The following is a 12698-nucleotide window of genomic DNA, read 5'->3' on the forward strand; positions in this document are numbered from 1 at the left end:
TTCTTAAACACCGCTGAGGATCTGTTCCAAGGTCTCCTGCATGCTAGACAGACAGATCATCTTAATTTTCAGGCCAGGCTGTTGGAACCTGCAGCAGTGTGACATAGTTTTCTTTGTATAGTCCTTTGATCATGACACTTCATGCCCTGTGTTTGTTAGGTCTGCAGCTGTGTGTGATTACTAAATATTTTGATACCCACATCATAATATAAAATCCATTCTGATTAACAAAAACAAACTGATCTGGAGAAGTATAAAGTGTGAACAAAGAGGTCTAGACCCACGTACAGCATGTTTCACATGTGTGGCTATGGTATCATCTATGAGCTGAAATGCAGCTGAACATGAACATTTTTATGTCATTCCCTTGGGATGGATGGGTTTCCTAATGGGCTGTGATCTGTGTCCTTAGTAAAAGCAATTGCTGTTGCTTTAATAGAAGAGGGAAATAAATACTGCTTCCCCCTTTTGAGGCTACACATGCATTCAGTGCATGCTCATCATCCAGTGTAGAAGCCCGTGGGTCTAATGTTAACACATACCTGAGAAGTCCAATAGGTAAATATGCACATTGAAATGCAGGGAAACTAAAATTGTGTGTCTTTCTTTAAAGTATATTTTACAATCAGGCACACAAAACATGATGATCTAAGACTCCATCTGTAAACACAGAGTTCTGACACCCAGGCCCTTGTTCAGTGGGTGAGCAGAATGGCTCCCTGAACTGGAGAAGGCAGTGCATATCCAGTGACTGAAGCTGCTGTGCGTGCAGGACAGACAGCTCTGTTCCTGGAGTCTGCCAAAGACATTTCTGTCTTTGAAAAGGAGCTCCTAGCTGTACTCTGACCTCAGGACGTGAATGTAATGAAAAAAAAAAAATATCTTACAGGTGGGCAAAAGACAATTTTAATTTAAGAATTTCTCTATTCGTTATAGAAGAAAAGTATATGGGCAAGCAGTTGAGTAAGTGATGTGGTCATATTCATAGGTGATATTTTCCGGTCTGTTTTGAGGCCTGAATTTCAGGCTTTGGCTGGTAATTTTCATCATTTCCTTTTATCTTCTCAGATCGTGTGTGGGGTACTTGTATCTCAACGGCAGTGCTTGCTAATTTGCTATGCTGTGTGTTTGAGCCGCAAGTAACTGGAACACTTTATTTCTTGACTTTTCTCTTTACTTTTGAAAATATGAGGTAGTTTATTAAGATAAATAAATGCCTATTGATTATTACAAAGAATAGAATCCCATCCTGTCTGTTCTGTAAGATAATATTGACAGGTAGATGAAGAGATGGCTCAGCAGTTAAGAGCACTGGCTGCTCTTCCAGAGGTCCTAAGTTCAATTCCCAGCACCCACATGGTGGCTCACAACCATCTGTAATGAGATCTGATGCCCTCTTCTGGCATAAAGTCATACATACTTATATAGCATACATATACATTAAACAAAGAAATAAACACTAACATTGACAGATGGAGAAGCAGAGCATGGTTAACCTTCTGCTAATTTATGGCTGATTCTAGAAAATAAAATACTGAGTGTCTACATGCAGTGCTTGTTATGCTACTAATAATTAGTTTGTCTTTGAAATGTAAAATAAGTTACTAAGCTTGGTGTTCTCAACATACAAATAATTAGTCATATGTTTTTGTTGTCGTATGGTCTTAAATTACCTTTTACGTCTATCACATATTTTGCTCTTCATTTTTTAAAAAACACTGATTTATAATATGCTTTATAATGAGAATTATGGAATTGTAAGTGTACTTAGAAAGAAATTTAATATAAAAACTTCTCAAAACAGTTGATTTGGGAACAAGTCAATGAGCAAATTCTATCTTTAAGACTCAGATCAAAACTTTAAAATACGAGTGCTTCTTAGGGCCTCTATTTTTTGATAATTCCTTTTTATTTTTCACATACATTGGTGTTTTGTTTGTGTCTATGTCTGTGTGAGGGTGTGGGATTTCCTGGAACTGGAGTTGCAGACAGTTAGGAGCTGCCCTGTGCTGCTGAGAATTGAACCAGGTCCTCCAGAAGAGCAGTCAGTGCTCTTAACTTCTGAGCCTTTCCCCAGCCCGTGTCTCCATTTTTAGAACTGTGGTTTGAAAAAGGGAACTATGACTGAAATTGAGCGAATGAATTTCTTTACTCAGCAAATAAGAACGAGGTTTATGCTTACTTCAAGTTAGGAACGTTTTCTCTGAGGGAAAGCCACTTTCTGTAGGGGAAAGGCAACTTTTCCAGTCACCAACAGCATCAGAGCAAACTGACTTGGTCTCCGTCCTCGGAGACTTGTGTGCAGCGTTGCTATGGTTTGGACTCTCACTGTGGTGCCTCACACTGAGTGATTCATTAGATACCAGTTTTGTTTCTGTTTCTGTTTTACTAGACAGCGTAGGTATCAAATGTCCTTCAAAATTTTATATAACAGCAAAAATGTATCTCAGTTCTAGTAGCTTCTGTGAATAAACTAATAAACACTGAAGTCTTTAAGTCCTAAAACTCAATTAGGCTACAATTTTTCTAAATGTGAGCAAGTTAAGTCCTACCATGGCAAACAGCTATATTTTTATACTCATTTTTAAAGCCAGCTGTTGGAGTTCTGATTTATTGTTGACTGCCACCTAGTGGTTTAAGCTCTTCTCTCACGATAGCCCCATTACATTTGAGTGAGTCATTTCTTTATGGAAATACCAGGTTTGGGTGCCCCCCCCCCTTTTTGCTGACTGTTGTGTTTCATACAACTAATTTATAAAGTGGCTGGAGCATTTTGGTGATGGTAATCCTCGTAATCCTCGAAGCAATCAGTATAAACAGTGTAAATAGAACATATAAGGAAGTCACATTAAAATAAACTGATCTCGTTGACAGCTTTTGATCTTTGGTAATTAAAATTGATATGTATGTAAATTGTTGTTTTAATAATCACTGTTTTTTTTCCCATTAGTTATACACTCTACCTACTTTTAAGATCTTTTTCTCCTATTTCTTTGCAGATGCTACAACTGTGGTGGCCTTGACCATCATGCTAAAGAATGTAGTCTACCTCCGCAGCCAAAGAAGTGCCATTACTGTCAGAGCATCATGCACATGGTGGCCAACTGCCCACACAGAATCGTCGCCCAGCTGCCCCCCAGTTCTCAGGGGAGACAGGAGGCGGAGTGCCAGCCATGCACCTCTGCTTCACCGAGGGAAGGGGGAGGGGGGCGTGGCTGCACATCACCCTTTCCTCAGGAGGCGAGGTCAGAGATGGCAGAGCCGCCAGACAGGTCACCCCAAGAAGTTTCTTCTGTGAAGGCCTTTGCAGCCCCAGAAGAGCAGAACAAAAAGGGTCCTTCGATTCAAAAACGGAAGAAGACTTAGTACTTGTCAGCGTTTTCTTCACCCGGTTGGGAAGTCTACCTCACGCAAGCACAGGGAATAGTATTCCAGAGAGCAGCCGACGTCATTTAACTACTGTTGAGGAACTGTGGATTTTTTAATCAGACAAATCACTCCTAAGCAAATGACATTGAAGCAGGGTGTTATGTTTTATAGAACTGAGATACTACATACAGTATGTGTGTAAGTGAGAGGGGAAACTTGAGGCTGTATGTGTGTGTGAGGGTTTCACATAGGAACGCAGGCATATACATATATACATATACACATACATACATATATGTATGTGCCTGTCTTTATACATGTATGTATGGAGATATAAGCACATACTCTCCCTCAGATAATGAGCATCTCCAAGCATTGAAAGTCCATGTGAAGCATTTGAGGTGGTTTCAGAATTAACCCTTGGAATTTTTCCTAAATACCACTTCTTTTATATTACCTAAAAATAACCTCCTGACTGTTACCTTTCATGTGAACCAAAGCATGTTTCAGATCTCAGACTGCCAGTCAAATGGTACTAAAGGTTTTGGGGATACTTGGTGCCTCCAGAGTCTGGATTCATCATTGTGTCCTGGTGCTGATGGAGTGTTTTGCTATTGCTGTTTTCTGCCTTCTCCTGTTTGAAGGTGGTAACCTAACTTTAATGCCTCTGACTGCCGTAAGCTTTTCATTTTTAGCTACGTAACAACTCCAGAAAAGACAACGAATGTGAAGTTTCTGGGCTGATATTTCACTGTTTTTTGTTTTGATTGTAATTTACATGCCTATTAAGAAAAATGAACGGGAAGGTAATGTATAAATATCATGGTCTGATCCTTTTCAGTGGTGTTCTGGTACCAGCTCTTTTACATGTCTCCGAGTTGTTTAAGGGACCATGGTAACAGAAGCCTCTCTTGACTAAGCAGCTTCTGAACTATCACTTAGAACGGGAAGGTCTCCTTACTCACTACTGAAGCCTTAGAGGAAACTAAATATTTGGGTATATTTTGGTGACTGTTTTTATTCCCCCCATAGAGTCCTCAGACCTGTTTATAAAACAAACAATAGCACCATAGAAGTGAATAAAATAGTGGGGCTTAGAGTGAAAAGTAAGTAGATGCTCACACTGCCCAGCAGATACAGCCCAGGACTGATACTGAAAAGAACAGTGTCTGGTGGCCGGCCGCTAGCATGACGAGCCGGGAGCAGTCACCAAATCCCTCCCTGCCATGTGGCTGGGAATGCTCTATGTGATAACACTGATGGCAGTTACCTTGAGTATAGAGGATGAAGTAACCTAAGTTATGGATTCAGGATGAGCATTCAGGGCTACTAGTAATCTTGTCAGATGAAGTCTCAGTTTGCTAACAGATTGGCTAGGGACTGATCGTAGTATAGGTCTGTTTTCCATCATGTTTAAAAAAAATGGAGTTAGCCTAGTTCTAAATGTGATGAGCAAACTTTTGAAACATCTCCAAGAAGGTACCAAGGAATTACAGTGAATAATTTTGGCAATAAATATAATTTTATATGGGCCTGTTGGTATAAGCTCAGATAATCAAACAAGAAAGCATCATGACTCAAATGAGATGCATTCTACTGAGGAATTTCTTCCTCCTGTATGCCAGTCCTTTCCAGGTTAGCTTGACTCTTTTGACAGTATTTATGAGAATTTCCGTAGTGTTTTATTGACGTATCATTGTGCTGTAATGCAGAGCTTACTGTTGACGATATTGAATGTGATGTAGCCATAGAGAAGTACTGCCTTGCCTTACGTGAGGATTTCAATTATGTAGACAAATCAAAGTGTCACCCAAGTATAATGAACAAAGTAACACTTGTACAAGCAAAATATGATAGGTCACTTTGAAAGTTCAAACCAAAGTTCCTTGACTATAAAAATAGGAAACTATGGACTTGAAAATTGGACATTCTGTTTACATATAAAAATCAGAGCTGAGATCATTTTTAAAAATGAAAGTAGAAAATTCTGAAACACTTGAACTATGGACCTTATGGGTGCAGTTGACATTTTTCAGCATCTGACCAGATGGAATTACTAAGAGCACATACCAAACCTATCTTATGATTAAAAGTTGGGGTTTATTTTTTATATGAAAATATTGTCATTATTACATGCTCAGGACAAAGAATTTTGCTCAGGGAACATACAATATAATGTTTTTATTGTTTCTTTACAGACTAGTCTATAGTCCTGCTTACTCAAAACAAGCCAAATAAATTAGGTCTTTATGTATGTACATGTACTTGTTGGTAACTACCTCTGAGTTTGACATTGATCATAATTCTGAATATCAGATGTTGGTCCTCCTGTTTTCATTTCACGTGAAGAGCCTTGTAAAGCAAAACTCCCACTCCTTGCAGATGTGAATCCACTGATGTGAGCACTTTGCTCATTCACTTGAGTGAAACATTCTGTTTACAGCACATGGCTACCTCCTAGCCCCTACATAGCACACCTTGATGCTGCTGCAGCCTTAGAGGCTGCCGGTAATTCTCTGGTACAGACACTTTTAATCTGTAGCATAGATAGGCATTTACAACTGCATGTTTCTGGGAAATGCCTGTGAATAATAGGACTTCTCATGTTAGATAGCAAAGTCTCCAAGCATTTCCTTAGAGTTATCATGTATTGAGTTTAAGGAAATACAGGCACTCTTTATCCCAAGCAAAACCACACAGAGATAATCTTGACAATAGCTCTGTTGCCCAGAGGTGGGGGCAGGAGGGCTAACAGAAGCAAACGTGGTATTGTATTTTGCTGACAAGCGAATGAAGACTCCTACCCCTCCACTGGTATCTGCTGTCTTGAAGGTAAAGCACACTGCAGCATTCCATCCCCAGGCACATAACTAACCAGCACCAGCTGCCATGGAGGGAACATGGGGTGCAGGGCCCTGCCAGCCAGGAGGGAAGGGTCTGTGGAACACCGTTTTTTCAGGGGTTCCTAACAGTGCACCGATGGTCTATGAATTGAGCCACCTTCTGACCCCCCCCCCATGTCAACACAAATGTAATTCCTGAAAATGGTGCACTACCAGCCTTTTAGCCTGTGAACTATTCATTCTCTACACAGCAGGCCATAGTGGAGACATTTTTATACTTGCATTTCTATTCTTTGGATGTATTTTTACAAATGAAAGATTTAGGAAGATTTTTATCTGCTTATAACGTGGAAATTTTAGTGTGCAATCTAAAGGAAAAGATAAAGACATCACATTATTAGCATCAGTCCACCTCCCAAATATAGGATGTTTTTATTGCCAATTATTTTTGTACTCTGGCTCAGATTTATTTTGCACCAGTGCAGGCCTGAGTTGCCACTGGTTGTATGTAGTGTGTGAATAGAAGCCCCCAAGTGTTAATAGACTTTGTAACATTCACTGTAAGATGAATTAGCCAGGATGTGGGGAAATCTCATTAAGTCTTAAAGTTAATTTAAATTAATTTATCTCTTCTCTCTAAGAAATGTTTATCTTAAAATATATATGTAGTTTCACCTTTGGTATAAAATCCAGGAAACTATGTGCAAGTGCAGCTGTGCCGACTTTACTTTTCTAGATGTCTTAATGAGATTTATTTGTTTTAGAAAAAGAACAACTTGTTGAAAGCATCCAGTTCTGTCTTACATACTGTCAACAGCCTCTTCAAGATGTGCCTGTGTGAGTTGTGACCTAGTTGTTCATTAGTGTGATAGGGTGACCTATGGCTCATTGTGGATCTTTATGCTTGGAGCAACGCACTGTACTGTAAGAAAGTATTCCAATATTTAATATACCTGTGGCTTACCCCCTGTCAGTTCCCAGCTTGAAAAGGATGGTGTGGACTACCTCGTCAGTCACTGTTTATCAGCCACAGGCACCTACCACCAAGCTGGCTTTAATTAGTGTGTGTGTGGTTTTGTGGTGTTAACAACTCTAGCCATATAAAGACCAAAGTGAACCCTGATTTCTATATGTCTTTAATACAGTGTTTTATCTAGTATTTTAAAATTATCTTGTAGTTGATTGCCTCATTGTCCATTTTGATTCATGTTGTTTACAAGTGAAACATTTTAAAAATACACTTGAACTGTCATTACAAAGAACAAAAGAGGAGTTGATATTAGAATGGCACACTGCATTCCGTCACCTCGATGGACTGATCTGCAGACTTGAGCATAGTACTGTCTTTTCATGCTGAATGTCTTACTCTGTTAGCTATCGATGTCTTGAGGTTTAAAGTTACATGATAGAAAATAAAAGATACAATGTTGGCATTTATGATGGGTTTGGAGATATTCTGTGTTGATTTCTATGATTGGGAAATTAAATAAATGGATAAAGGCCCTTTAGGAGGTATTTACGCCAAGGTGGGGATGAGTTAAAGGTTTCAGCGTGGTCTGCTAGTGGTGGTAACATGGAAGGGTTTTCTTAGGGAGCTTGTCTTCGTCAGGATTGTCCAGTATTATCAAGCCGAGATTGTACAAACTTGTTAATCAAGACACATTCTTTGTGTGGTCAGAAAAAATGTCATGAAGCTTATGAAAACCTTTTGGAAAAATCATTTTAAAATTTTCTTAACAGGTTTTTCCTAATTATGAAGGATTTGGAAGGCAGAAACTAGAACCAGACATTTCCAGATGTGTGCGTTGGTGATGCACTGTCAAAATCAGTGGGTGAAACTGTTCTGTACACTGCCCAGTCTCACAATTAAACTCATTTCCCACTCGATTCCTGCATGGTTGACTTTTATTATGATTTGTTGTTCTGTGGCCCCTACATTATTTATATTTATAAAGACATCTTTTAAATTATGTGTTTGTGGGTATGCGTGGAGCCCAGAGGCACTGGATGCCTTGGAGCTGCAGTTAGAGGGGTTGTGAGCCTCCTGACATGGATGCTGGCAGCACCTCAGGCTCTCTGCAAGGGCAGTGCTCAGTCTCCGTCAGTGACCAGCGAGCCTTCTCTCCGCCCATGGTTTCCTGTTTGTTTGATTAATTGAACCTTACCATTTGAAGTAACTATTAAAGCTCCGGAGTTTGAGGCCACTATGCTCATGATCAGTGGACAGAATAACTCTTCTTAGGCTATGGACAACTTTCTGTTATACAACGTTTTTTGTTTAAAAATGTGGTATTGTATTTTAGAAAATCTGAAAAATGTTTTTTAAAAAGAAGAATATAGGAGATGGAAAGATAGCTCAGTGCTTAAGAGCACTGACCTGAGTTTGGTTTCCAGCACCCACATAGCGGCTTATAACCATCTGTTAACTCCAGTTCCAGGGGATCAAGTGTCCTCCTCGGTCCTCTGTAGGTGCTAGGTACAAACAAGGTACGCATACACATAGTGAAGGAAAAAAAACTTACATAAAAATAAATATTAAAAAATATGAAATAAAATATATAATACCATTACATGCAAATAACTAATAGTACTTTTATTGGTTTTAAAATGTGAAAAAGCTTCTAAGATAGTCCTATGATCTAGACTAACCAATTAACAGTTTTGTTAATTTTCTTATGTTAGATGTGCATGCATACACACCTCTGGGGTTCTACATACCTACATTAGACAAAGTTTGGGGCTTGACATTTGACATTTACTTGGCATTAGATGTAGTTTGGAGTTTTTCTTCAACATCTGCCATACCTTGTTTTGTTGTTGAGATAAAATTTGTTCAAGGGACTGGAGAGGTGGACAGCCCAACAGTGAAGAGCACTGGCTGCTCTTCCAGAGGACCTGGGTTCGATTCCCAGAATCCACATGATGTCTCACAGCCATTTTATTGTATACTTTTAAAAATGCTGTTTTTATTTATGTGCATGAGTGCTTTGCTTATAGTATGTATGCTCACCTTGTTCGTGCCTGGCACCCTCGGGAGACATAAGAGGACACTGGATGCCCTGGAACTGGAGTTCTAGACGGGCTGTGAGCCACCACATGGGTGCTGGGAACCACACCTAGGTCTTCCACAGGAGCAGCCAGTGCTCTTAACCACTAAGCCATTTCCAGCTCCAGGGCATCCTAATCTCTTTTGGCCTCTACAGGTACCAGGCACACAACCAGGTAAAACACCCATACACATAAAATGTAAACAAATTGTTCGGAAATACCACTTTTGATGAATGTACATTTCGTTTGAAGTTGAGCACTGTCGGGTACTTTTGGAGGAAGGGGAATCCCAGACAAGAAATACTGTAAAGAGACCAAAACCACAGGTGAGCAGTTCACAGCTAGGTAGTGAGTGAGAAAGTCACTGTGTGCCTGACGGCTGGCTCACTGGGTGCCTGCACTGGAGGCGGCTGGTGTGACCTCACAGGAGGACATCTCCTGACCCAGCACCCCCTGTGTTAGTTCCCTCAGAGCACTTCCTATTCCCCCGGTGCTTTGGGAATAGTGGACTGAAGAGGAAGTTGTATTCTGAGCAGAGGAATAAGGAATTCAGGGCTGCCTGCCGCAAGAGCACATTTGAAAGATGAACCACAGAGAAGGCGGCATCTAGGGAAGAAAGCTCCCAAATTCTTCATAGATTCTTTTCTAAATGACTGTATTTACTATACAGGGGGGGCGGGGGTGCCATGATACGCACACGGGAGACACAGGAGTTTGTTCTCTCCATTTCTCAGGTCACCCGCTGAGCTTTCTCCCTGATCCCATATAGATTTTTTTTTTCTAAGACAGTGATTAAATCTTAAGACTTAGAAGAACTAAGGGTTGGGGATTTAGCTCAGTGGTAAAGCGCTTGCCTAGCAAGTGCAAGGCCCTGGGTTCGGTCCCCAGCTCCACAAAAAGAAAAGAAAAAAAAAGACTTAGAAGAACTAAGCCAGGTGGTGGTGGCGGCGGCGGCGGCGGCGGCGGCGGCGCTGCACGCCTTTAATCCCAGCACTCGGAAGGCAGAGGCAGGTGAGTCTCTGTGAGTTTGAGACCAGCCTGGTCTACAAAGCGAGCTCCAGGACAGCCAGGACTGTTACACAGAGAAACCCTGTCTCAAAAAACAAACAAAAAGTCCTAGAAGAACTAGAAAGATAGCCCAGAGGTCAGGAGCACTTGCTCATCTTCCAAAGGACTTTGGTTTCCAGCACCCAGGTCGGGTGAGTCACAACCATCTGTAATCTAGCTCCAAGGGATTTGATAGCCTTTTCTGACCTCTGCAGGCACCACCCCTACATACACATAAATAAGAATAAGATACATTAAAATAAATAAGAATTACACTGAGGATTAAACACAAGAGGAATGATACCAAACTTACAATGTCTGAAAAACATTCAGCAGATGAGGTTAACAGGCTAGAAACAAGGTTAAGTGCACAGGAAGATGGGTCAGTAGGATGGATCCGGATGCTAGGGAAAATTGAACGGCGCAGTGTATATGAAACTACCTAGCAGACGCTTGGAAGAGCAGGACAAGCATTTATTTGAAATGGGAGTACAAAGAAAAATAAATACAATGGAATCACTGGAAAACAAGCATTGAGAGTTTTCAAGATTGGGGCTGGAAAGATGGTTCAGTGGCTAAGAGCACGGGCTGCTCTTTAAGAGGACTCAAGTTCAAGTCTCAGCACCCACATCATGGCTCACAGCCATCTGCATCCCAGGCCCTCTTCTGGCCTCGCTTTTCTTTTCAATTTTATTTCATTATGGGAAAAATAGAAGAAAGAGAACTAATGGGTGTGGAAACGATAAGTTGCCCCATCCGATGTGCTTCCTCAACACCATAGTTTGCCTCGCTGTGCGCTGCTCAGCTGTTGGCTACAAGCTCACTGGGCCTGTGCGCTTTGCTACCCTGAAGACGGATGCCTCTTCCAGATCCCCGTTGTGCATTGGAACTCGAGTGACTCTAAGAACAAAGGAAAGAAGGCAGCCCCACAGCAAGAGAAAGACCCCTTGGCTTCCTTTTCACGGGCCGGGACCTTCTGCCTCAGTCCTTAGCAGGCTGAGGGAGGCAGGAGGCACGGGAAAGGGAGAGCAGCTGTGCCACACGGGGCCAGTTTCACAGGAGCGGGAGGGGCTTCCCACCCCTGGGCGAAGTAGCCAGCCTGTGGAGTGGGAGGGCGCACAGAGGCAACGATCAGAATCTGTGTGTGTTGATCTCTAGAAATGAGTAACTGCTGTCCGAATGAAGTTCTCCAGACATGACCAAAAAGTAAGTGCTCTGCACAGTCTGAACTTTTATTAAAAATGTGCGACCAGACTGTGGCACCTCTCAGCCGATGTAGAAAAGCATGGCCACCCTGTCCGTCCACTCCGGGGAGCTACTCTGGGGCAAATACAATGATGCGATGTGTATGTGACAGAAGAATTTGATGAAATGGGCAGGCCAACACGCTCCTGTAATTAACGTTGGTTTTCTAGCGGGAAGACCAGAAGCCCGGGTCCTGTGAGCACAGAGGCTGCGTTCGCAGTCTGTGCTGCTCTGGGCTCCCAATGCGCTGTGCTCACTGACAGTCTACATGGCATCAAGCGCTAACAGAAATCAAGGAAGCCAGGCCCATCTGAAGGCTGAAACCTGAGCACATATGCCTGATACAGTATCCACTGCAAGTTCCCTCCAGTCCCCTGCCTCACCCCAGAACAAAGCAAACAAGCAATAACCTATGAGCCACATTCACAATCCTTAGAGATCCCATTTCTCAGAAGCACACATTACTAACTAGCCCCCAGTTTGCAGTTAGTAATTATTCCCAAGTGGAACCCATTCCCCGTGAAGCTTTTTCCTTTTTTCTTCGTTTGGTTTTTTGAGACAGGGTTTCTCTGCTTAGCCCTAGCTATCCTGGAACTCACTCTTGTAGACCAGGCTGACCTCTGCCTGTGCCTCCAGATTGTCCTGATTGCTGGGATTAAAAGCGTGCGCCACTACCATCCGGCATGAAGCTTTTCTCGAGGGAGTATGGTAAATGACCTAAACCATGCCACACAGAAAAGTGTGTCTCAATGCAGTCCATTGACCGTAGGTCTCTGGAAGTGTGAAGTTCCTGCTGGGGTGGGGGATGGGCAGAAGTTGATGGGTGGTGCAGTGAGGACTTCTGCCGCACTATCCCCCAGAAGGGGGCCTAGAGGCAACAATGTTAGGCTGTATATCTCAGGCCAGTGAGATGGCTCCGCAGGTGAAGGAACTTGATGCCAAAGTTGATGACCAGAGTTCCACCCCCTCCGGCCTCACGTGGTGGAAAGAGAACTGACTCACACAGGTTGTCCTCTGACCTCCACAAGTGGGCAGTTGCACTCCTCAGCACACAAAATAAGTAAAAATTGTTATAAAAATGAATTTAAAATGTTAACACAATGCATACATGCAACGATCATACAGATAAAATCACCTTTTGTTTGT

General features: G+C 42.0%; 1 protein-coding gene across 5 annotated transcripts in view; it reads left to right on the forward strand.

The window, feature by feature from the left end:
• Lin28b (lin-28 homolog B) overlaps window positions 1-6279 on the forward strand; it is a 118501-nt gene extending 112222 nt beyond the window's left edge. For all 5 annotated transcript variants that reach the window (XM_028861755.2, XM_028861756.2, XM_037200285.1 and 2 more), the window contains one exon: window positions 3000-6279. In XM_028861755.2, the coding sequence (XP_028717588.1) occupies window positions 3000-3366 (367 nt within the window). In that variant the 3' untranslated portion in view covers window positions 3367-6279. The remainder of the gene's footprint in view (window positions 1-2999) is intronic.
• Window positions 6280-12698: the final 6419 nt, after the last annotated feature.

This window comes from Peromyscus leucopus, chromosome 8a (assembly GCF_004664715.2).
Source record: "Peromyscus leucopus breed LL Stock chromosome 8a, UCI_PerLeu_2.1, whole genome shotgun sequence".
NCBI classification, from domain to species: Eukaryota; Metazoa; Chordata; class Mammalia; order Rodentia; family Cricetidae; genus Peromyscus; species Peromyscus leucopus.